General features: G+C 38.3%; 1 protein-coding gene across 4 annotated transcripts in view; it reads right to left on the bottom strand.

Moving 5' to 3' along the window:
- The window catches only part of LOC127621524 (histone-lysine N-methyltransferase PRDM16-like), a 315,664-nt gene that overhangs the window by 15,965 nt on the left and 275,405 nt on the right, over positions 1–24,294 (bottom strand). For 2 of the 4 annotated variants that reach the window (XM_052095177.1, XM_052095175.1), the window contains exons 5-14: positions 16,378–16,480; positions 13,289–13,490; positions 12,985–13,132; positions 12,061–12,331; positions 9,045–10,551; positions 8,801–8,888; positions 7,065–7,234; positions 6,442–6,519; positions 1,086–1,255; positions 733–904 (exon numbers count right to left, since the gene is read on the bottom strand). In XM_052095177.1, the coding sequence (XP_051951137.1) occupies positions 733–904; positions 1,086–1,255; positions 6,442–6,519; positions 7,065–7,234; positions 8,801–8,888; positions 9,045–10,551; positions 12,061–12,331; positions 12,985–13,132; positions 13,289–13,490; positions 16,378–16,480 (2,909 nt within the window). Of the gene's footprint in view, positions 1–732; positions 905–1,085; positions 1,256–6,441; positions 6,520–7,064; positions 7,235–8,800; positions 8,889–9,044; positions 10,552–12,060; positions 12,332–12,984; positions 13,133–13,288; positions 13,491–16,377; positions 16,481–17,974; positions 18,110–24,294 lie in introns of those variants that run through there. The other 2 variants (XM_052095178.1, XM_052095176.1) reach the window with 2 other exon arrangements.

Genomic DNA, 24,294 nt, shown 5'->3' with positions numbered 1-24,294 from the left:
AGTAATGAGCTTTGTTTGGTGTTTTCATAAGGCGTTGGAATGTGCTCCCTGATGTGTATCTTGCTGGGCTTAATGCAGAACAGAACTCAGAGAGGGTGAAATGAGCCATTCAGATGTCCTGTCCCTCTCTCTGCTGGCTGAAGGCGAGGGGTGTAATGGGTGGCATCACACGCACGGCTGCTCAAAGTGAAGCAGTACCACAGTTCTCCACTAGAGGGCAGAATTGAGCTTCAAACAGAGCATGTCTGACTACAGCAGAAGTTTTGCTTCAGAACTTAACACATTACCAAATATGTTTATCGTACAGAAGTTATCAAAAATCAAACATTAAAATGTATTAATATTACCACAGGCTTCAGTTTAGTTATTTTACGTGGATGAAGACAAGCCATGCAACTTGGAACCATGCAACCATATTGCATCAGTGGAATTTAGCTAGCTTAAACCAAGCGGCGGTTGAATTTGCACCAAATAAACAGAGTTTGATTGGAGACAGCCTTCGACATCAACAACAAATGATATAAAAGTTTCCTCCTCCCTTTTATAAGCCAATTTATGTTGCTAACCTAACTATGCACATTTTAATATTTGCATTTATAGTAGTTTTTGTCAAATGGGTTGCAACCAACCAGTGTTGCTATCACTTCAAAACACCATCTCAGCATGTGTGTGTGTGTGTGTGTGTGTGTGTGTGCACATATTGTAAGTATGTGAGTGCGTGTGTGCTCATACCTTTTTTCTGAGGAGCTGCAGGCTTGGTTCATCTCACTTTTGGAGATGAAGTTCCTGATCTCTGAGAAGTACGAGTCCTCCTTCTCATCCAAAAGTGCATGATTGTCAGACTCCGAGTTCGGTGAGGAAATATTTGTTCCTAAATTTGAGAGGATCCCAGACTGCTGACTCACTAAAATGAATATATATATATAAAAAATATATATACATGTGTGTGTGTATATATATATATGAGAGAGAGAGAGAGAGAGAAACATTTAAACAAGAAAGCCCATGGCAGATCAGAGATTTAATTTCCTCTGGCATCATGTAAACATACTATCATTTCAAGTTAGAATGGAAATACATTTTACCTGGAATATTTTCATGTTCATGTTTCTTTAAGTGGCGGTCCAGATTAGTCTGTTGACCAAAGCAGCGATTGCAAAGGTGGCACTTGAAAGGTTTTTCCTTGTTGTGAATGTTACGAACATGTCGCTGGAGGTTGGAGGAGATGCTAAATGATCTGTCACAGTATTTACATCTGTGTGAGAGGGCCAGAGAGAGAGAAGCAAAGATCTTGGATGAGGGTTTTGTCTACTGTACACATCGGTTGTGTCTCAAAATGATGCCAAAAAATGCACCTTTAAAGGGATAGTTCACCCAAAAATGAAAATTCTCTCATCACTTACTCGCTTTCATGCCATCCCGTCATGTGTATGACTTTCTTTTTCTGCTGAAAATAAATGAAGGCTTTTAGAAGAATATCTCAGCTCTGTAGTTCCATACAATGTAAGTGAATGGTGACCAAAATTTAAAACTCCAAAAATCACATAAAGGCATCATTAAAGTAATCCATAAGACTCCAGTGGTTTAATATTAATGTCTTCTGAAGCTAAATCACTTTGGGTGAGAAAAAGATCAATGTATATGTGTGTGTGTAATATATATATATATATATATATATATATATATATATAAACTATAAATCTCCACTTTCAGAATGTGAAAGTGAAAGTAGATATTTATAGTAAAAAAGGACTTAAATATTGATTTGTTTCTTACTCAAACCTATAATAATGCTTATGAAGACATGTATTTAACCCCTTACTGATTTATTTGATGCTTCCTTTATGTGATTTTTGGAGCTTGGAAGGTCTGGTCACCATTCACTTACATTGTATGAAACTACAGAGCTGAAATATTTGTCTAAAAACCTTTGTTTGTGTTCTGCAGAAGAAAGAAAGACATAGACATCTGGGATGGCATGAGGGTAAATGGTTTACCACTTTTAACAATGAATATTAATTGCATTATAATATGGGATGGAATGAGGGGTGAGTTAATGATGAGAGAAGTTTCATTTTTTCCATACTTTACTACAACTATCGCATTAAGACACAAGCATTACCAACACAATGCAGACAACTGCCGTTCTTGCAGTTGTAATCAGTGGGAACTTTTACACCAAGCCTTATTTATGCATATCCCAATCTGTATTATATAATTTTAAGTGAATTAAAACTGTTTTCCAGATTTTTGGTTTGATGACCTAAATTGGCTTTACATCGATCAGCCAAAACATTAAAACCACCTGCCTAATTTGTTTCTAGGTCCCCCTTGTGCTGCCAAAACAGCGCCAACCTGCATCTCAGAATAGCATTGTGAGATTATATTCTCCTCAATACAATTGTACAGAGCGGATATCTGAGCTACCATAGACTTTGTCAGTTTGAACCAGTCTGGCCATTCTCTGTTTGACCTCTCTCATCAACAAGACATTTCTGTCCACAGAACTGCCGCTCACTGGATGTATTTTGGTTTTAGCACCGTTCAGAATAAATTCTAGAGACTTGTGTGTGAAAATCCCAGGAGATCAACAGTTACAGAAAAACTCAAACCAGCTTGTCTGGCACCAACAATCATCCATGCGACTATCTAATCAGTCAATCGTGTGGCAGCAGTGTAGTGCATAAAATCATTCAAATACGGGCCAGGAGCTTCAGTAAACGTTCACATAAACCATCAGAATGGGTAAAAATGTGATCTCAGTGATTTTGACCATGGCATGATTGTTGTTAAAGCTGTAGTGTGACCTTAACCCAACCCCTAACCACATAAAACCCAACAAAATTATAATTAAGTTTCTTCTCAGTGGCGTTTACAAATATTGTAACTGCAATGCCTTTTGTTTGCATTCAATATGTACTGTATAGTGGCATAGTATTGGAATAAAAAAATATAAGCAAAAGTGGTAACCAGCAATATCACTACTAAATACTCATCTCTTTGAGATCTATCAGCATTTTCCAGTAAATCTTAATAAAAAATACACTAAATACAATTAACAGACTTCCAGTACAGGGAATATCATGATAATTGTCCAACAATGTTTGGAACCACTTTGAAGATGTGTAAACAGTGGTGAGATATTGATTCCATCCTTACAGGAAACTTAAATTTGGACTTTGCCATAAACGTTTTCCTCCTCATTGCAAGTAAACCAATGAAATAGTCCTTGCAGGCTTGTAAACTTGATGTTGGCCTAAATCATTTACAGCTTTGAGAGGTTTGTTTCAACTTAAGCAATATGTGATATGAGCTGTCCTTTTGGGTCTGTGCCTCTGTGTGTGAATGTGTGCTATAACAGCCACATCTCGGTTTCCATCGCTGGATCTCTGTTGCTCACTTGTTTTCAATGTCAGGCCAGCCAGAATAGGCAGGAGAACATCAATTTAATGTGCTGATAAACAAACATCGCAGCGGGGCAGTGTCAGGAGTTCGGTGGACAGTGCCTCTTTTGTTGGGTGGCCGCTGCAAAGTTGACTTTCAGGGCTAATTGCGTTGGGAAAATCGCTCGTCATCAAGTGCTTGGAATCAAGATGCAGGCCCATTTTCATGTTCCAGTTTATTTTGTGAGCAAATGTGTGTGTGCATCTGTATGAACCCATTTACCAGACTTGAACATCACGGTTCATAGAGAATGGTAGAATGCCAAGACAAAGTTCCTTGTTTTTTTTTTTTTTCAGCCAGTCTTTTCTACCCCCCATTTTGTTTATTTTCATTACCCGGTCCAAGGGGACTATAAATTACTTCATCATCTCAGTTCTTTTTGCCTTTTTACAAGCACTGTACATGAAGCGTTACAATCCGAATGGGGTCCTTTCAATGGTCAGACCTAGTGGGCCAATTTCGCTGCATAGAGTAGCTGATAGCATCTACAGCAGGCAAATCGCCTTCTACAATGAAGCCTGAAGCCTGCCGAGCAAAGCCCTGCTCTGATATTGGCCTGACTCGGCCCTTTTTGCCGAGAGTAAGACGGGGAGATGCTGATGATGTCTGCTATTTGTTAGGGTAAATTGTTTCTAAATGAGCTAATTAGGGGATTGTTGCAAAGGAGCCAAGCATGTAGCGCTCGCGTCCCACGGGAGGCTCTCTATCTCGTCGAGTGCGTTCACAGGGCTCTATGGTAGATTAGTAGAACTCAAAGAGGGCCTTGATTCTGTCTGACCCTTGTTTGTACGCATGGAACTCGGGTGAACCGATGTCAATGTTACAGAACTTCAAAACACTTTTAATAAAATGTCATAAAACTTGTACAAGTTGTACTTTTTCTGAAGAAAATATAAGTGTTTTCTAGGTCATTGCTATGCGGCTGCCAAGTTGTTCTGAGTGGTTGCTAGGTTATTGTTATGCAGTTGCTAGGGTGTTCTAGGTGGTTTCTAGGTCATTGCTAGGTGATTGCTAGGGTGTTCTATGTGGTTGCTATGTAGTTGCTAGGCTGTTCTGGGTGGTTGCTACTGTAGGTCATTGTTATGCACTTGTTAGTGTGTTATTGGTGGTTGTTAGGTCATTGGTGTGCAGTTGTTATGGTGTTCTGGGTGGTTGCTACTGTAGGTCATCATTGTTATGTGGTTGCAAGGGTGTTATTTGTGGCTGCCAGGCCATTTCTAATTTGTTCTGTGTAGTTGCTAGGTCATTGCTTTGCAATTACAAAGGTGTTATGGGTTGTTGCCAGGCCGTTTCTAGGTCATTGCTAGGTGATTGCTAAGGTGTTATATATGGTTGCTTGGTCATTGCTGTGCAGTTGCTAAGGTGTTCTGTGTGGTTGCTAGGTCATTGCTGTGCAGTTACTATGTTGTTCAGATTTGTTGCTAGGTCGTTGCTTGGAAATTGCTAGGGTATTCTGTATGGTTACTACATTGTTGCTATGCAGTTGCTAGGGTGTTCTTGGTGATTTCTAGGTGATTGCTAGGGGATTGCTAAGGTGTTATGGGTGGGCACTAGGTAGTTGCTAAAGTGGTTGCTAGATTGTTGTGAGTGGTTGCTAAGTCATTGTTAAGTTGTTTCTATGGTGTTCTGGATGGTTGCCAGGCTGTTGCTGTGCGGTTGCTAAGGTGTTCTGGATGGTTACAAGGACATTGCTCTGCAGTTGCTAAAGTGTTCTGGGTGGTTGCTGGGTCATTGTTAGGTGGTTGCTAGGGTGTTCTGGGTGTTTGTCAGGTGGAAGTCAGATAAGCCCAGATCTCTAGGATATTCTTGTCTCTAGATATGGCTCTGGTCCCTCCTTCAATAAAGTTTATAGAATTTTATTTTTAAATGGTAGTTTTGACAGACATCTCAGTAATATTACACACCAGTCCTCAACAAGCACCTTACGGTTTGGGGTATCATTAATGCCCATAAACTAAAGGCCATGTTACATGCCAAAGCAAAACCTACAGTAAGTGTGAACAATAGTAATACTGATGCTTGCCTTACCAAGCTCCACTAACATGATAGTTTCTCTCAAAAATGCCTTTACATGAATTTAAAACAGTCTCTAGCAGTTAAAAGTCTTTATCTAAGCTCTGTCCGGTTCAAAATATCACTTAAAACTTTGAAAGCCCCAATGAGCCCTCACCCTCATAGAGGACTTTCCACAGCTGGTCAGAAGCCAAATCAATGATAATTAAGCCTTTCTATAAACAGACCATGGATGTCCCCAGGGTGCTATTACCAGCCAACATTGTCCAGAGCTCGCTCTACCTCCAAAACATCTGCGGAGACAGAATCAATCTTTTCTCTTTTTTGATCGCTCTGCCTCTCATGTCTTTCATTTCTTTTATCTCAAATTTCTCTGAATAATCAGCATTAGATAACAAAATATCTAACAAAGTGTGCTTTGTTTTAAAGAAATATATCACAAACACACTTTTAAAGCAAACATGTCATAAAAAGAAGTTAGGTTGTTAGGTTTCAAATTATAAAAGGATATATATATACTTTTCAACATTAAGAGGAAAAGTATTTGGAAGCCCATATAGTTAATGTGATGAACAACACCTGACTTCATACAGTATATCCACTAAAAATCACCTTGGGACCAGTTGGTACCAAGTAAATTGTTTAGAAAAGTGAAGTTCGTTCTGAAAAAACGGTCTAGAAACATTTGTTTGCAGATCCCACTTAGTTTGATATTTTGTATCTAGTGCAATGAAATTCATACATTCTTAAATGTGACTTAAGTGTTCAAATACATTTAGGGCCACTGTAATGGGAATAAACCTTAGATTATGGAGTGATGTGGAAACTTGGATTTAAGTCTGCCTGTGTTTGTTGAGAACGTGGCCTTGTCATGTAAAGCTACTTGAATGTTTATGCATGCAGTCAAAAATACTCTACTTTCAATACTGCATTAGTTTGTGTGTGTGTGTGTGTGTGTGTGTGGGGGGTCTCAGAGAGGCTTACCTATATGGTTGTTCTCCTGTGTGTGTTCGTAAGTGCCTTGTAAGATTAGCTGACCTGGGAAAGATTTTCCCACAGTACCTGCAAAGTTTGAAAACAAGACTTTGATACAACCTCCCAGCACCTACATCTCTTATATACAGGGAGTTCTAGATACAGCATACATACAGATTCAACACATCAAAATATCACAAAACACATTGTATTTAATGTAAGCTTTAGACAAATGCTGTAAAACCAGAATTATGTGAACAAAACTAGAGTTAAAGGGAAAGTTCATCATATACTCACCCTCACCCAAATGAAAAAAGGCAGAATGTTAGGGGCTTGACATAGATTACTTTCATTGCAATCATTTTCCATACACTGAATGTGAATGGTGACTGAGACTAACATTCTGCCTAACATCTCTTTTTTGCTCCATAGAAGAAAGAAAGTAAAAAATGTTGGGCAAACTATCAATTTAATGACATGGCTAACATTACTTCTCTATGTTCTCTTCTATTGAGGTGATGTGTGTTTTAGTATGTTGGTGCAACTATAATTATAACCGAATGCGAGTAATACTTTAACTAGAGCTGTAGTGTAAAGAATGTGTTTTCTCCTGTTTCACCAGTGCTCCTCACCTGCAGGTGTATCGCTCCTTGCCTTTGCGTAAGATAGCGTCGGAGAGAGAGGGAGGCGGGGAGCGGAAGTCAAAGAGGTGGTGTGAGGAGTGCTGGAGGGAATTGGGAGCATCCAGTTTCAGAGCACTAAAGCTTTCCAACTTCTCAGTCATGTTTTCCATGGCAGACACCTGAGGAGAGAACATGAGGAGAGTTCAGAGACGAATACAGTGTTTGATGCACAGTATAATCAGAATCTCCTCTCAAATTGATTTTGTGAGGGATTAGGGACAATCTGGGACAAAAAGGTGTTGTATTTGTTTAGGGCAGATACATGTGGAACAGAACAACAGAGATGGTGATGAGCTGTGACAGTGAGCCTGGTCGTTTTGCATCATAACCAGACAGGATGGAAAGCCGGAGGAAGTTATATATCAGAAGGTCGAGTCTTGATTGTGCTGTTCAAGAGTGACCTCCCTAACCTATGGCACATTGGCAGCCACTCGAGCAGCCCCCCCGGGAGCCTCCGGCTCCTACTTTGTTCCCAACAAATCTCTGAGAGAAGCGTCTGAATGAGCCATTCACCTCTGTGAGCGGTAACCATACAATGCAGTTTAAGATACCCCTCGCTGATAGTACTTCCCCTGTTACAGAACAAAGGCTTTGCTATGTGGCTCTATAGCCAAAAACAGCTTACATCCTTCCTACTTATGGAATAAACACAGACATGTTTAAATAAATTAAGACACAGCATCTGCCTCTGAGTATTACCTTGATTCTGTCAGTGTTTTAGTTGAATATCGACAATCAAGCTCCTGATAATGCTTGTTTTTTAGTGATGTTCAAACCTTTTAAAAGCTGCAATGGTAATTACAGTTTGATAAATCTTCAATAGTTTACATTGAATTCATATACAATAAAAAAAAAACTGTACTATTAAAAAAATAAATGTAAACAAAAAGCCTGGACGTGGATGGATGGGTGGATGGATGAATAGCCTCATAATGAATATCAGATAGTTGGATGGATGGATGGATATTTAGATTTAGAAGAAAGACCTTTGTGAACAGGTATGTGGATAGGAGAATAAAAGAGAAAAAGGAGAAAAGGAAAGAGTGAGGTTTGGATTTGGAGGGAGGTAGGTCAGCATTGATAGAGGCCAGATTTACAGGTCAGATAAGACAGTTCCCAACAAGAGAGGCCATTCTATTACACACAAACACAGGAAGTCACTGATCGACATGCAGACATTATCTAGGCAGCCAGAGCAAGAAAAAAAATGCTAGGAAGTTATTAGCGGTGGGACTCAACTGAGAACTTCCCAGAGACAATGTCTACTCCAAAAGTATGTGGCATAATTTTATTCAATTCAAAAGGCAATTATTAATAATATTTTCATTATTGTTGTCACCATTCAAAGGTGGGAAAGGTTTAAAATGCTGACTCAAACAATGGTTGTTGTTTTATTTAGGGCAAAAGATAAATAATTTTGAATGCACTGCATGCCAGAACAGGCAGTACCTTGTTTGAGATTATCTTCATGATGAAAATAATCTAATGATAACAAATACCATCATAAATTGGGAAATTTTACAACAACTCCGCTTGACTCCACTTCAAACTAAAAAGGGCCTAAGGTGGAGAAGATTGGGGAAGTGTTTTGGTGTTTCGGCATACAACAGATATTGCAATACTGAGAGGGATTTTTTACCAAGATCCACTTTTGCAAGTAAAGCAAACATATGCAAATAGAATACCTGAGGATGGAAGAGTAGTGGTGCCGGCCTCAGGTATTTCTCCTTTAGAGCTCCTACTGGGTCTAAAAGCTTCCTTTTCTCCACCCTGCTGGACAACAACACCAAGGGTTACGTACCAACGAAGGGTGATTGTAAACCTCAAAATGGGGCCTCAAGTATCTACATTTCTGGCAACTGTTTCAGTGTCTATCTTGGACTCTCCTTAAGTTGGATCTTACAGTAAGGCCTACTCGGGTTAAAATACCTGTAGATGGGGTCCATGAAGAACGGCGAGGGCTTGGCATAGTGGAATGATTGCTGCTGCTGGGGAGAAGGTGGCTGGGGGAGGGATGCTGGAAGTTGAGGCATCTGGGGCTGGTGCAAGCTCTGGGACTGAGTTAATGCTGGATGCTCATCTTTAGATGCTTTGCAGTTTGTGCCATAGACGTGATTCTTGCGCTTTTCAGGTATGCCACCATTCTGGCTGGCTCGGCTTCGACTACCTATACTGAGGTCCAGAGGCTGCTCCTCGCCTGGGGCCAGGAGTGTGTTGGATGGCAATGTGGGCTTGCTGGGAGGTGGAGGGAGAGGTTTGACATCCTTGGGTTTGGTGGTAAGATCGAAGGGGGAATCCACAGTGGCTGTAGTTAATTTCTGTATTTGCTCATGAGCGGATTTGGGCTCAGGTTTGAAGAACATGCCAGGATTAAGTGCTCTGTCTGTGAAGGGATACAATGAATGTGGGAAGTTGGGCAGAAACTGGAAAGGGAACATGGAATGGTAGTTCAAGGAGCCCATCTTTTTTTCCTGCAAGCCCATGAAGCCTGTGCCAAAATACTTTTCTGCAATGGAGGCGATGGCTTTAATGGAGTCAGTGGTGGCACTGGAGGGTGGAAGTGTTTGCTCTTCTGGAGGTGGGAAGAAGGAATGCTGCGAGGAGAGGAAAGGACGCTCACAAGGGAGGTTCCCTGAACTAGAGATCAACATCGAACTGCTGCTGACTTCGTCCTGCTTGCTCTCTTGCACCGGTTTCCTTCTACTCTTGTCCCGTTCGCTCTCTGCCTCACTTTCTAGGTCGGTGCCAGACACCGTGCCAGTTGTGGTGTCTAGATCCGTGCCACTGGATGTGTTAACATCTTCTAAGTCACTACCATCAGACATGTCATTCATCTTCACTTTATTCTTGTTGTCTGGGAATGACAAGTCCAGTTTAGACTCTCGATTCTCTTCTGACAGGCTGCTGAGGGCACTTCCGACATTGCCGTTGCTGTTGCTAATGGATGAAACCATGGATAGAGTAGGAGCATCAAGAGAAGGCAGCTTCCCATCTTGAGTGTTACTAAGTGGGCTCTTTAGCAGTGGACTAGGGGGTAACAATGGAGGTCTTGGATATAGTGATGGAGGAAAGATCCCTGGGAAGCCGTGGGACATGGCTGGGAATGCTGGGGGCGCTGTGGAAAAGGACAGCCCTGCATGATGGTGCCTGGATGGGAAGTAATCGCCAAAGCCAAGTCCAGCATGATGCAGGCCGGGAAGAGACTTCGACTTGCCTAAGATGGGACTTGAGGTCATAGGTATGCCCGATGTGAATATGCCTCCTGGGTTATAATGGTTCTTGCCTTCACAAAAGCGCCGGTGCTTGTTGAGGGACGAGGTAGTACTGAACATTTGCCCACAGTCTTTACACTTGATTTGGGTGCGGCAGTCTGCATGCATCCGTTTGTGACGGCACAGGTTAGAGAACTGGGTATACGATTTGTGACACACCTCACCTGGGAGAACACACATGCCTGGTTAATTCTATTAACATATTTTTATGTTCTTATTGTCATTCAATAACAGCAATAATCTGGTAGCTGATCAGATCAATTGATCAACTTTTCATGCTGTATATTATGTTCAAAGACATGACAATTTTTGCAATGAACTCTCCTATGTTTTGAAGTGTAAGAGAAAATTATCTTAAAAGCAAAACACTAGCTGCGTCCCGAATAGCATACTTCTGCTCTTTTCTACACCACTTTGTAGTGAAAGTAGTGTGAGTAGTGTGTTCACACTGAAAATGCAAAGAAAAGTACTACAAGTATGCATATCAGGTACAGCTGACATAAGAGTGTGGAATGTTGGACACTTAAGCGATCAAGGCTTGCCCTATGTAGAGAAAGCGGTGGGGTTATCTGGCCGCAGTGCTGGCCTGACAAAACAATTGTAATTAATGATGAATGTGACAACTTGTGAAACTTCTGTATAGATGGCTGTTACATGCCCTGTTATGTATTCTTATTTTTGCCTCTCTTATTTTTTAATTGCTTGACTACCTTATGGTAGCCAGAATGTTTTTCTTGGCTGTGTTGTGTCTGTGTCTTATCAGCAGATTAAGCTCACCTGTGTACCTGACATGCCTATAAAAGGAGTTCTATTTGTAAGCAGGAGTTACCTGGTGAAAGTGAGTCGAATGTTTTATCATCACCCCAAGCTGTATGAATATGTACATTATTTGATATATAAGTGTTTGACTGAGTTTGGCTAGTGCACTAAAGCTAGTAGCAACACTTTGGATGACTTTGAAATGTCACTTCCGTTAGTATTTCATTTGAGACAATACTATAAAATTCAAAGTGCATACTGTAGTTTAAGTGCACAGTGTATTGTGTGGCATTTGGGACACAGCTACTGTAACACCATATGGTTTACCTAAGTTCAGCTAACATATTAATATCTTAAAATGTAAGATATGAATATATCTGATGAGAGAATTTTCCTTATTGGGGAGAACTTTCCCTTTAAGGTAAAAACTGCAAGTTACCACTTTTAACAATGAATATCAATTGGATTAAATAAAACATAAATTAATAAATAAATAATAATAATAAAAAAACTTATATATGTAGAAACAATCTGACTTGTATTGACTATTTCAATGAATATTGTATACATATAAATCCATGTACACTGATACAGCATACATGCATTTGGACATCGGACAGCAACAAACAGAACATTGTGAAGCCAAGCAAAAAAAGATGGTGGGGTTTTTTTTTCCTCAGTGTTGGTAAGAGGGCAGCTGAAACACTGCAGAGACATTTACCTTTAAACATTACATCTGCCTTGGCCATACACAAGCCTTACGGGCCCTCAAAAGAATATGCACAGTTACAAAATAAAACAAGAAGGGTAAAATGGAGTAATAAAGAGAGCGATAAAAAGAGCACGAAAGAAAAGCGAAACAAATGTAGAACAAAACAAAGAATGGCTCTAGAATTTCATTTAGTTTCTCTGACCTATAAAACAACAGCTGTCACAATCTTGGGGTGGAGCTAGCCGGGAGGTCTTTGGACACTGGTAATTGTATCTGAGGCTTAGACAAGACTGCTCAGACTTACAGATGAAAGGCTTGACACTGCTGTGTATGTGCTTGTGCTGCTTGAGGCCTGAGGAGGTGGCAAAGGTCTTGCCACACTCAGGGCAGGTGTGGGCTCGGGCCCCGACGTGCTGAGAGCGGATGTGCCGCTGGAGGTTGCTGGGGTCTGTGAACACCTGAGAAACACATAACTATGACAACTTAGCACCAAGTTTAAATATATACATATAACATAGTGTAAAGGCTATATATAGCTGATTATCTAAGACCTAGAGTTGCAGTTGTTTAATATTATCATTCGAATGTAAAAATGCATATAAACAGATTATTCAATGTATAGTATGTAAACTTGTGTATAATAGTATAAGTGGGGTCCAAAAGTCCACATCGAAAATCTAAAAAAGGGAACATTTTTAAAATATTAAATTAACAAGAAATATTTAAGATTATGCACTATTTCTAGGCCACAAATCAAAATAAGCTAATTTGTTAAATTGATTGTGTTAACTTCTTTGTACGAAAGTTCAAATTTCCATGCTTTGGAATATTCTCAAATCATTCTGGATAACAAGGATCATCAGGTTTTGCACAAACTTGTGGAGTCCATTCCAGCGCAACTGCATGCTGTCATTCATGTTAGTTTTCCAAATCAACTTCAAAGTAATTTGTAATGGGGGGAAAATAAAAAAACATATTAAATCAGAAAAATGCTAAATTGAGGTATTTTCACTAGTGGTCTCTGACTTTTGTTCCCCACTGTATTAATCAATAAATGAAAACACAACATGAAACTCTGGACAGCCTATTAAAAATATCAGTGTCACAGAAGGTTAATATAGCCTACCTTATCACAGTTTTCACACTCAAAGCGCTTGCCACTGTCATGTGACATCTGATGACGAATGAGGTTGGATTTCCAGTTGAAGGCTTTGGGGCATTGGTCACACTTATATTCTCTCTCCTCTGTGTGTATGATCATATGCTGCCCGAGACTAAGAACACATAAGAGCATCATAAATATTTTCTATGCGACCATCATTTAGGCAATTAAGGCAAATATATATTTAAATTAGTACAAAGGTGGTCCAAGTAACTGTGGTTAATGTGGTTAATTACATAACTTTGGCAGCTTGGCAGAGCATGCTGACCTGTACTCGCTAGGAAAGATCTTTTCACAGTCTTTGCACTCGTGCACCGGCTCATCGCTGTCTTCACACTCCTGTTTGAAATCTTCGCTTAGCGAGTCAAAGATGGAGTTGCTGCTACTGCAGGAGTATTTCTGATGCCGCCGCAACTCAAGCTTTGAGGTGAAGAGCTCGTCACAGTGTTCACAGCGATACATCTGCTCATCTGTGGTGATGACATCACACGATTGCTCGTTAATAACAATTATAAGGTCATTTTCAAATAGACATGATACAGCCTAGGGACCTGAAGATGTGCTTTGTGTGGTGTTCTCTTACACCAACGAAAGTAAATGACATTTTTTAGATTATGTAGAAATCGAACCTTAAAGGGCTAGTTAACCCAAAAATACAAATTCTCTCATCTTTTAAAACTTTTTTACAATAAATTCACCTCCCTGCCCAGTAGGTGGCGATATGCAAAAAAATGTGAATCGGCAAAAATAAAAGAAGAAGAGTGTGAAAGTGAAAGTTAAGATTTAGAGTAAAAAAGGACTTAAGGCCAGGTACTACAGGCAAAAATAATGATTTTAATATAAATAGTTAGTTTTTATGCTTTTATACAACCGTTGGCATGTAAAATAAATAAGAAATAGGAGTTGGCGGTAAATACAGAATGATACAATTATACATTTTTGACCTTGGAAACCTCGGACCTTCACATGTACAGAATTATAGCTATGTTTTATTTGTGTGTCATATGTAACCTTTGAATTGTTAATGAAAATGTACAATATAACTTGTTCGGTTTGTGGAAAACACGTTCTAACACTAAATTATTTAACACCGATTTTCTCAAAATGACATTTTGCACACATACCGAGCTTGACGACTCATGTCGCATAATAGGTAAAGCCGAATAATTCGACATACTTCTTCCTACTTGGAATAGCTAGACATGTTCAGAGGGATTTTTTGATATCTTATGTAGTATTATATGCAAATAAATAGGGGAAAATCTTGTTTTTTTTAACATGTGCCAAGTGTATTTTAACATAATGAACTGAGAGAACAATATTCTTACAAAAGCCTCTATAGATTACCAACCACTTAGTTATTGATCACATTAAAACAAACCAAAAATTTCTGACGTCATCTACCATGTCTATATTGTGTTTTACGTAATATGCAAATTAGTGCATATTTAATGAGATAACAATTAATTAGCATATGGGGGGGGGGGGTTACAAAAGTTACAATACAAAAAAAATATATATATATATATATATATATATATATATATATATATATATATATATATATATATATATATATATATATATATATATATATATATATATATATATTTATTTTTTTTATTTTTTTGGGAACAATTTTATTTGAATCCAAGTGTGAACTGTAAAAAGTGGAAACCTGCCATTGTTACCATTCAGAGTTATTTCTATGTGATTTAACCCTTAAAATTAGTTTCATTGGTGTAACCTGTATTCAGGTTGATTCGGTGATGTTATATCATATTTTGACTTGAATCAAACCCTAAAATCTAAATAAATCTAAAATTAATTTAGATAAGGTACATTTAACATTATATTCAATTTAAATTCAACGCAATGCAAAAGAAAGTCAATTAAATTCAAAAGCATCAAGATATGATCCACTTTGATCACCATACTCAAATTCAAAATTCAGAGTACAGATAGCTCTGATACTACATGCACTACTCACTAAGACCAAGCTAGAAAATGAGAACATTTCTACACTCCTCTTACATTTTACCAGTGCCTGGGTATTCTTATGACTCAATATTTTAAAAGCAAAGTCCATGAATAGGTTATAACAACTGTATTAATGCTTTATTACAATAACTAAATGAATCCTGTTTTATTTTTCAGTTTCTTTAAATGACACACATTGATAGAAGACACACACACACACACACACACACACACACACACACACACACACACACACACACACACACACACACACACACACAATACGTTTATACTTCTAGGAAAAAGAACTAGCATTTTGAATAAAATGCCCTTGCAACCTTTAAAGCGGGCTTGACCAGGAGAACTAAACTAAGTCATAAAAATTTTCAGTACTGATTTAATGTGAAGAGAAAGTCAGAGCCAAACAAAAGTTTTTTGTTGTTGTTGTTGTTTTTTGTTTTTTTACAGAAAAGCCATAAAAAGAATTTGAGACATTATCTTTCCGTCCCATCAGTTGCACTAATGACTAAGGGGGAATTTTAGGGGAAAAAGACAGAATGGGAAACTAATAGCTCTTGGAGAGATGTAGGGGGAACACAATTATGTGCAGTTTAGCGGCTAATCTGCGAGCATGGGTGAGGTCCCCCGAGACTCCTCGAACTCCACTCCAAATTCCACCACCGATAAGCCATGAGGCGGAGGTAGATGTAGAGAGCTCTCGTTTGGTCTTTCTCTGCCTGTCTATCTGTTTGTCTCTCTCAGTCTCTTGTCTTACTGTCTGCCTGTCTTCGATGACCATGTTCATTGTACTCTACGATTTCTTGTCCTTAGTTTTCTGAATTGCTCTGTCTGAGCCTGGCTTGCATCTTTTGGCGTCCCTGTCTACCTCAGCCAAGGTCTTTGTCTCAGAGTGCTTTCTTCTTGCATTTTTGGCAGAGTTCTGAGGAAACATCTCTATCAGATAAAACATTTAGCTTGTGTTGGAGAATGACTTTTGTGCTGTCATCCAAGACACATCTCAGTGCTTTAGAAAATTCTCAGTCTGTATCAACTACTCTCAGTCTCACTTCCAAAAGCAAAGGGCAAAACCGCCAGATCACCTAGAAACAAACCAACCAACAGCCAATGCTGAATGCAATATTTAAAAGATGACTGCAGAGTTTGTGCTAGAAAGTAGCAACATTTAGCATTTTTTGAAGTCAAGTGTAGTTCAATAGCCTGTGTTTGAATATTTCTTTCATTGCCCTGACCTTTGCATAATAAGAAGACATGTAAGATGGGCCAGTCTAGCATCATAGTGATAGTTGGCATGGGTGAATGAGTGTGGTCTGTGTAAGTTTGTTTAAAAGAGTGCTTAATGACTTGCATTAATCTCACCTTCCATGTTCGGTGCCATTGAGCCCTCGGGGAAAACTCCGTCCTTCATGTAAAGCATTAACTCCTCCCCTACTTCAATATCTCTAATAGCTTTATAATAGATCTGCAAAGAAAAGAGAAGAAACGCGTATGGTATTTAAAACCACAAACAAAAAGGCCTTAAAACGACACGACATTTACTACAATAATAATAATAATATTAATACATTTATAATATATTTCATAGCTTTAATTTGTATATGTATATATGTATATACACATAAAAAAATGATATAGATATTATTTTGCAACTAATACAACTAACATAGCAACTAATGAGCAAATAATAAACTTGTCGGTTATTTTTGTGTACAGTGTTAGGGTTAAAAAACACAAATATACACAGCCAATAATGACAATAGAGGGTAAAATATTTTTCTTTAAAGTGAAATCGCGCATCATATTCCTTTATTCGATCAATTTAGGCCTAGTTAACGAAACTTGACAAAGAATAAATTAAATCTTGCAAATATAAACACTTACTCACAAAACACGCGCATCATGAGAATTTCGCGAATAAAAAAAAAGATGCAATACAAAAGACCATAAAATGTAATTATATAAATACAAAACACATTCTTAAAATACAATAAAACAATATATAATCACTATGTGTCCGATGTGATGATGTTTTCGTTTAGCTTTAGTTTTCACAATAATAATAATAATAATAATAATAATAATAATAATAATAATAATAATAACAACCTCAAATGAAACACACACACATACACATTTTTATTTGTTTTCAAAATACAGCACTATAATTGCTAAAAGTATCTCCGTGTGTTAATTGCAATTGCGACAATACATTTTAGCAGTTTCGTCTGCCCGTTTTTTTATTTTTTTATTTAGTCTAGAGTAATTAGCATTTGTTATGTATTTAAGATCCATTCAACTAAAGTTGATTTAACTACAATCCGGGCTAATTTTTTTTTTTTTTTTTTTTAGCAGGATGCTTCGATATTAAGTAAAGTAAATGAAACGCAAAAAAAAAAAAAAAAAAAAAAGAAGAAGAAGAAGAAGAAGGAAAAAAAAAAAGAAACTGAATTGTGTCCTTAAACTGGGACTTCTGGTGACAAACCCCACTTAGCCTCTTCTTTTCTAACAGAAATACATGCAAAACACATATAAATTGTAATTCAAAATATGAGTAATCTATATATTAACCAGGTCGAATTTAATAGAAATAAAAAAAGGAAGTAAATAGTCAGTTGGGGAAGCGCTTCTAAATGAAGACCTCCCAGACTCGTCATGCACTGAACGTGACGGTACCAGTTGTACCCTCATGGGGGCGCTCGTGGATAGGCAACAGCAGCTGATTTGGGCCGCTCTTCGAAATAAAGACATACAGCAAACAAATCCAAACCAGCACAAACTTCATCTTATAGTTCTAATGTTGTGACAACTCTAATGTGTGTTACAAAAGTAGGCCAAGGCATTGCGCTGGTCGCTGAAGTGGGCTGGCCAAAGCATAACAGATCTATATTATTATCATTAGCATTGATATTACTATAGACTATGTTTAAAATTAAACTAAGGTAAGAGCAAATCTGACCTTTTTCTTTCCCGAGAGGTGATAAAGTTGGGCAAGGTGTTGAGCGGTTGATCTCAAAGCTTCCAGTTGTAATAGTAGTTCTGGTCCCGTCGAGTTCACCACGCAACCCATAGTATCATGACACTGCGCTCGACAGCAGCGCGAGACAGAGAGTCCGTACTTTGATGAGGTGAGTCGTGCTCATTAGTGATTCTTTCTATCGGCCACTCCTCCTCTCTTATCTCCAACCAAAAGGATTGAACCCCTCCCCATGTCCTCTCCTCCTCTGACCACTACATGAATCTATTATTGATGGAAAATATATCTTTCCAAGGCTAATGAAAAAAATAAATGAAAAAATATGCATCAACTGTTGGGTTGAGCGCGTGCGCGAGACGTGCCCTCTGCGCGCTCCTCAATGAAAAGTTGTGATGTTTTCCTTCACGCTGTAAATACAGCACTGCACCTGTTTTTACTCGCTGCATACCAGAAACACTTCTTAGCAGCTTTAAACGAATTACAGTTCCGCTTTGAAGGAATACATGCAACATTTGTGCAGACAATCGTTTCTGAGACACTAAACTGTAATTATTATCCTACTATTTAATGTTCTTACTTTTATGTCGAATAACCCAACTGGCAGAAAAAACAAAATCCTCATAAATGCCACAACTGTTTGTTACATGCATTATAATTTACATTATATTAGAACATAAATTAATAATAGAGGACACAAGATATTGCAGGTTGCTCTTCTCCATTATTCTATATGTAAGATATAAATGATAATATTAATAATAATAATGAATAGAATAATTAATCTGCATACAATTATTTAAAACATGTATTAGTATCTGCATATTCAAACAGCTTCCTGCTTGATTAAATTAACAAAGTATATTTATCAGGGCCCTTGCATGAAATTCTGGGCCCCTTTTTTATTAAAAAAATGCAGTTTAAAGTTTGTTGTGGACCCCTGGACCCTGGATAATTATTATCTTTTTTTTCTTAATGTGTATATGTATTGATATTTATCCTGGTATAATACATAGAGGAAGTCGCTGATTTCATTTAAATGGAAAAATGATCATTTGTCCAGCTGATGTTATCTATTCAATGTTAAAATGGTTTGTTAGTGACTGACTTTAAGGAATTAAATATACAAATTTTACATAACGTTAGCCAACTTGTGTATTTATTTATAGCTCATTGCTAAAAAAATCAACTGAATCAACGAATAATGAAAAACATAAATAAACAGCCATGTGCAAATAATCCCAATCATTGGGATTTCATATAATAGTTAATTAAGTCACACATTTGAAACCTGAAACAACACCATAAACAACACTGTGGGAGCTAATGATATTTAATGACTCATATTGGTCTTTCTTAAATGACAGGATGGTAAAGATAAAAGTTGGACGTCAACTTGTGCTGTAGTCTTTGGGCTAGTTTTCATTTGCTCTTGGTGCATGGTAAAGTCTTGCTTTCACCCCTAAAGCAATCTATTATGATGGGCTAAGCTGCCTCTACAGTAAATCTTTTCAGGATCTGACAGCATTGAGAGGGGCATCTTGACCCCCTCACATTGCTTTCAAGTGCTGGGGGCCGATGCATCATCCATCACTTAGGTGACAATAATACCCTGTCTGTCACACACATTCACAAGTGCAAGCGGGCATAGACGTACATATGTAAAAATGGATATACAGATATTTACACAGAAACATGGAACAGAAGGAAAAAATGTTCTGTTTGTTTGTGAATGGGCACATTTTATTGAAGCCCACTCAAAAGTAATTTCCTAGCTACGCCCTTGACTGCATAAAATGTGTAGTTTTGTTTTTAGTGAATGCAACAGGACTTTACCATGAGGATGAAATGAAAACAAAGTCATAAGATTAAGTTTTCAATTTTGATTGATAGAGATTATTTAGTCATCTTATAGTTGTGCGCAAAACTGTGTGTGTGCACGTAGCCCTTCAGAAACAGACGGCTTTTGCAAGGCAGATCTGGCTGTGCACTTCAGTTGTCCTGACAAACAGTTTAAGTGCATCTTGAGAGATGAGGGAGGGGGGTCAGAGGTCAACAGGCTTGCTGAATGGACCATGCCATTGTGCAAAAGCCAGAATATGTCCACCAGCTCTGTGCCTATTGTCTCGGGGAATATAGCCTGCTTTTAGTTTCATCTAAAAACTGGATTACACTTCCTCAGTGCAAGCAGATAACATCAGCTAGATGAATTATATGCAATTCGTTATTTTAAAATATCCCCTTATAAGCTCAAATAAGCAGATTCTTTAAATCTAGTTGATAAAATCATTCTGATTGACACTTGTGAATGGTTCTCACTTTCAAAGTTAATTTGGACTGTTCTGAGGTCAGAAAAAAATATAACACTCCCTTGATAGGATTGGTATAATAGTCAAAAGCAACAAGATGGTTTTTTTTTTCTAAGGCAAAGTGTTGTAACTAACACTCTTGCTACAGCACATAGCTTACCTATTTATAGCCATTCACACCTCAATTGACAGTCCTAACATCAAAAAACACATTAAAATATAAAGCCTAAAACAGTGAAATGCACACAGCTGAGTCATGTTTTCAGGGGACGAACACAAAAAACAAATGTGTAAACAAGTAAATAAATGATCCAGGTTGAGTTTTAAAAGGTTACAGGCCCATCAGAATTTGATGGGCGTGTGCATATTTCCATACGGCTCTTGCATTGTGCACGCTCAAATTGAACAGCAAAGTACAAAGTTCAATGAATAATGCATTTTCGCATTGTGTCGCCGACCGTTCTGAATAAATAATAGGCTGTTGTCCATAAGACTGGCTAAACCACATACAAAAGATAGAAAACAACTAAGCATCCTGAATAAAGGAGAACGTAAAGAGAAACCATGTATTTAGTGGGGCGATTGTAGCTGGAGATATTTTTCTCCGGTGTGCCCAGCGGTGGCCACTCATTGAAGGGAAAATACTAATGATTGGGTAATGTAGTTGAAATCAATTGGTGGTTGTCAGTCTCGGAGGTTGTTTCTCCTCTCCTCCTGTCCTTCACTGTTTGTTAGGCTTGTGTTTTATGTGTCAGCCTCACAAAGTATGCCAGCCACACTAGTTGCCCCCATTGGCCAAGAGACAAAAGCTACGACTTTGACTTGGCCCTTTAGTCAATCAGCTTTGGTTTAATGGAGACAAACAGCCCAAAACTGGCAGAATAATAAAAAGGAAAAATTCTGTAGAGATGCACTCTGACACATTCCCTACTAGTACACCCCAAAACACCCTGCAACACTTAAAGGAATGGTTCACTCAAAAATTTAAATGTTGTCATCATTTATTCACCCTAATTTAACTAAATTATGTTGGCTCAATGAAAATGAATTAATCTGAATGAACATAATGATTACATTTTTTGAAAGCTAAAATGTGAAACGTGGTGCAACACAATTCAAGGTGCAATATTGTAATGTATGTGAACGCGAATGAGATCTTAGAGTAATGTTTGTTTTGTATATTTGTTTTGTTGACTGTCTCAGTCCTCATTTACTATCATTTTACAGAAAAGAGTTGCACGAATATTGCTAAAAATGTCTCTTTTGTGTTCTTTTGTTTAATAGCAGAATTCCTGGTAAAGAACTACACTACCCATAATCCTGAATAAAGATCCACTAATCAAAGAATCACTGCAAACAAACCACGACAAACAAGATCCGAAGCGATTTTATTCGCAATGCTTCAAGTGATTGTACCCTAATGCTCAAAATAATTAATTGTTTTGTGTAGGGAGGAATTAAATCATACAAATTAGTTAGTTAGTAAATAAATTAACTTTGATGAGTATTTAGAATTTGCTCACAAAACTGACACCATTTAAGAAATCTGAATTGTTTTATTGTTTTGAGTTTAATGAACTTAAATTTAACTGGGCAGAGGATTTCTATTTCCCAGCATGCTTTGCATGGTACTCGGCAGGGAGAGTACGTTTAAATAAAGTGTTATATAATGTGTCTCTGTGCAAGATGATGGGAGGCTTGTTTTGTTGTATTTTTTAGAAGAGTTTCTGTTATGTTGGAGTTTTGGGGGTTACCATTTTGGTGAATAGACGCTTGAGCTCAGATTGAGAACAGGTACAATTTAAGAGTGATCTACTTTGCGTTACTCATTGACCAATTGCTATGCTAATCAAAACATATTGTTACCAATTAGCATGCATTCAGCATGCTAGCATTTACTATATTAACTAGTTCCAACTAGTACTAACTAGGTTTCCTCTACTTGAAGTACTTAAATTGAAATTACTTTTTAATTTTAAGTTAAGCTAAAGAGTTAAATTTAAAGTTGTGTATGAATTCGCTTCCTCAATGTTTCAAGTAGAGCAATTAACATGCACATATAGTGCAACATTTAAATCTGAAAGTTCTACTAACTTAAATTTAGGAGTTTATTAACATAAAAAAATATGTAACTGAGTTCTGATTATTAGCTTATTAGGGTTTACAGTATACACAGCCTAGTACTGTTGTCTTTTAGTCCTGTTTTTGCTTCAAATCAAACTATGTATTGTTGTGATTCACCTGGTTGGTTTGGTTCAAGGCTTAAAACTCTTTTACGAAGGATATTATTACATATCTATGGATGAAATGAATGGGGAAAATACTTCCGGAACCAAGACGGCTAATAAAAAACAAAGAAAAAAAGACCCAAAGTGGACCTTTAAAAATGTCCAGTTTGTGAACGAATCATTCTTTTGAACCGGTTCTTTTTAGTGAACGAGTTGAACTAGTTCACCAAATCGGACTGAATCTTTTGAAACAGTTTGCATCTCAAGTCAACACTGATCCACAACACAACACAACACAACACAACACAACACACCATAACACACCACAACACAACAATCTATCTTAACCTGTCTCTTGGATGTGCCTGACACTCCGAATCGAAACGTGCCAATAACATATGATCCTAGAAATTATAGCTTTTTTTGCCAACTCTTCTTTGCAATTAACCACTCCAACATAACAATGAGTCACTTATAACTGCTCTCGAGTCAACAGTACACTGAACTGAGAATAGCCTCTTTCGGAGGTGTCGGACATACTGAGAACCGATGAGATGCTGACATTGAGCATGTGTGTGATTAAGGGGCAAAATTTATGTTTCAGGTGTATTTTGCTGAACAAAAGAGAGTGTAACAAATCCTGGAAATATGTTTATGACGACTGTATTACCATTTTATCAACGTATGAAGATGATCCAGTCTACAGCTCTCGAGTCAACAGTACATTGAGTCATTCGCAGCAGTTCTCGAGTCAACAGTATACTGATCCGAGGACAGCAGCTCTCGCGTCAGCAGTACATTGAGTCGTTCGCAGCATTTCTTGAGTCAACAGTACACTGAGTCGTTCGCAGCATTTCTTGAGTCAACAGTACATTGAGTCGTTCGCAGCATTTCTTGAGTCAACAGTACATTGAGTCGTTCGCAGCATTTCTTGAGTCAACAGTACATTGAGTCGTTCGCAGCATTTCTTGAGTCAACAGTACATTGAGTCGTTCACAGCATTTCTCGAGTCAACAGTATACTGAGTCGTTCGCAGCATTACTTGAGTCAACAGTACACTGAGTCGTTCGCAGCATTTCTTGAGTCAACAGTACACTGAGTCGTTCGCAGCAGTTCTCAAGTCAACAGTATACTGATCCGAGGACCACAGCTCTCGTGTCAGCAATACACTGAGTCGTTCGCAACAGTTCTCGAGTCAACAGTACACTGATACGAAGACAGCAGCTGTCGTGTCAGCAGTACATTGAGTCGTTCGCAGCAGTTCTCGAGTCAACAGTACACTGATACGAAGACAGCAGCTGTCGTGTCAGCAGTACATTGAGTCGTTCGCAGCAGTTCTCAAGTCAACAGTTCACTGATCCGAGGACAGCAGCTGTCGTGTCAGCAGTACATTAAGTCGTTCGCAACATTTCTCAAGTCAGCAGTACATTGAGTCGTTCGCAGCAGTTCTCGAGTCAACAGTACACTGAGTCATTCGCAGCAGTTCTCGAGTCAACAGTACACTGATCCGAGGACAGTAGCTGTCGTATCAGCAGTACATTGAGTCCATCGCAGCAGTTCTCAAGTCAGCAGTACATTGAGTCGTTCGCAGCAGTTCTCCAGTCAACAGTACACTGAGTCATTCGCAGCAGTTCTCCACTCAACAGTACACTGAGTCGTTCGCAGCAGTTCTCGATTCAACAGTACACTGATCCGAGGACAGCAGCTCTCGCATCAGCAATACATTGAGTCGTTCGCAGCGGTTCTCGAGTCAACAGTACACTGATCG

This window comes from Xyrauchen texanus, chromosome 27 (assembly GCF_025860055.1).
Source record: "Xyrauchen texanus isolate HMW12.3.18 chromosome 27, RBS_HiC_50CHRs, whole genome shotgun sequence".
In the NCBI taxonomy this organism is placed as follows: Eukaryota; Metazoa; Chordata; class Actinopteri; order Cypriniformes; family Catostomidae; genus Xyrauchen; species Xyrauchen texanus.
This window is presented reverse-complemented; position numbering and strand designations above follow the sequence as displayed.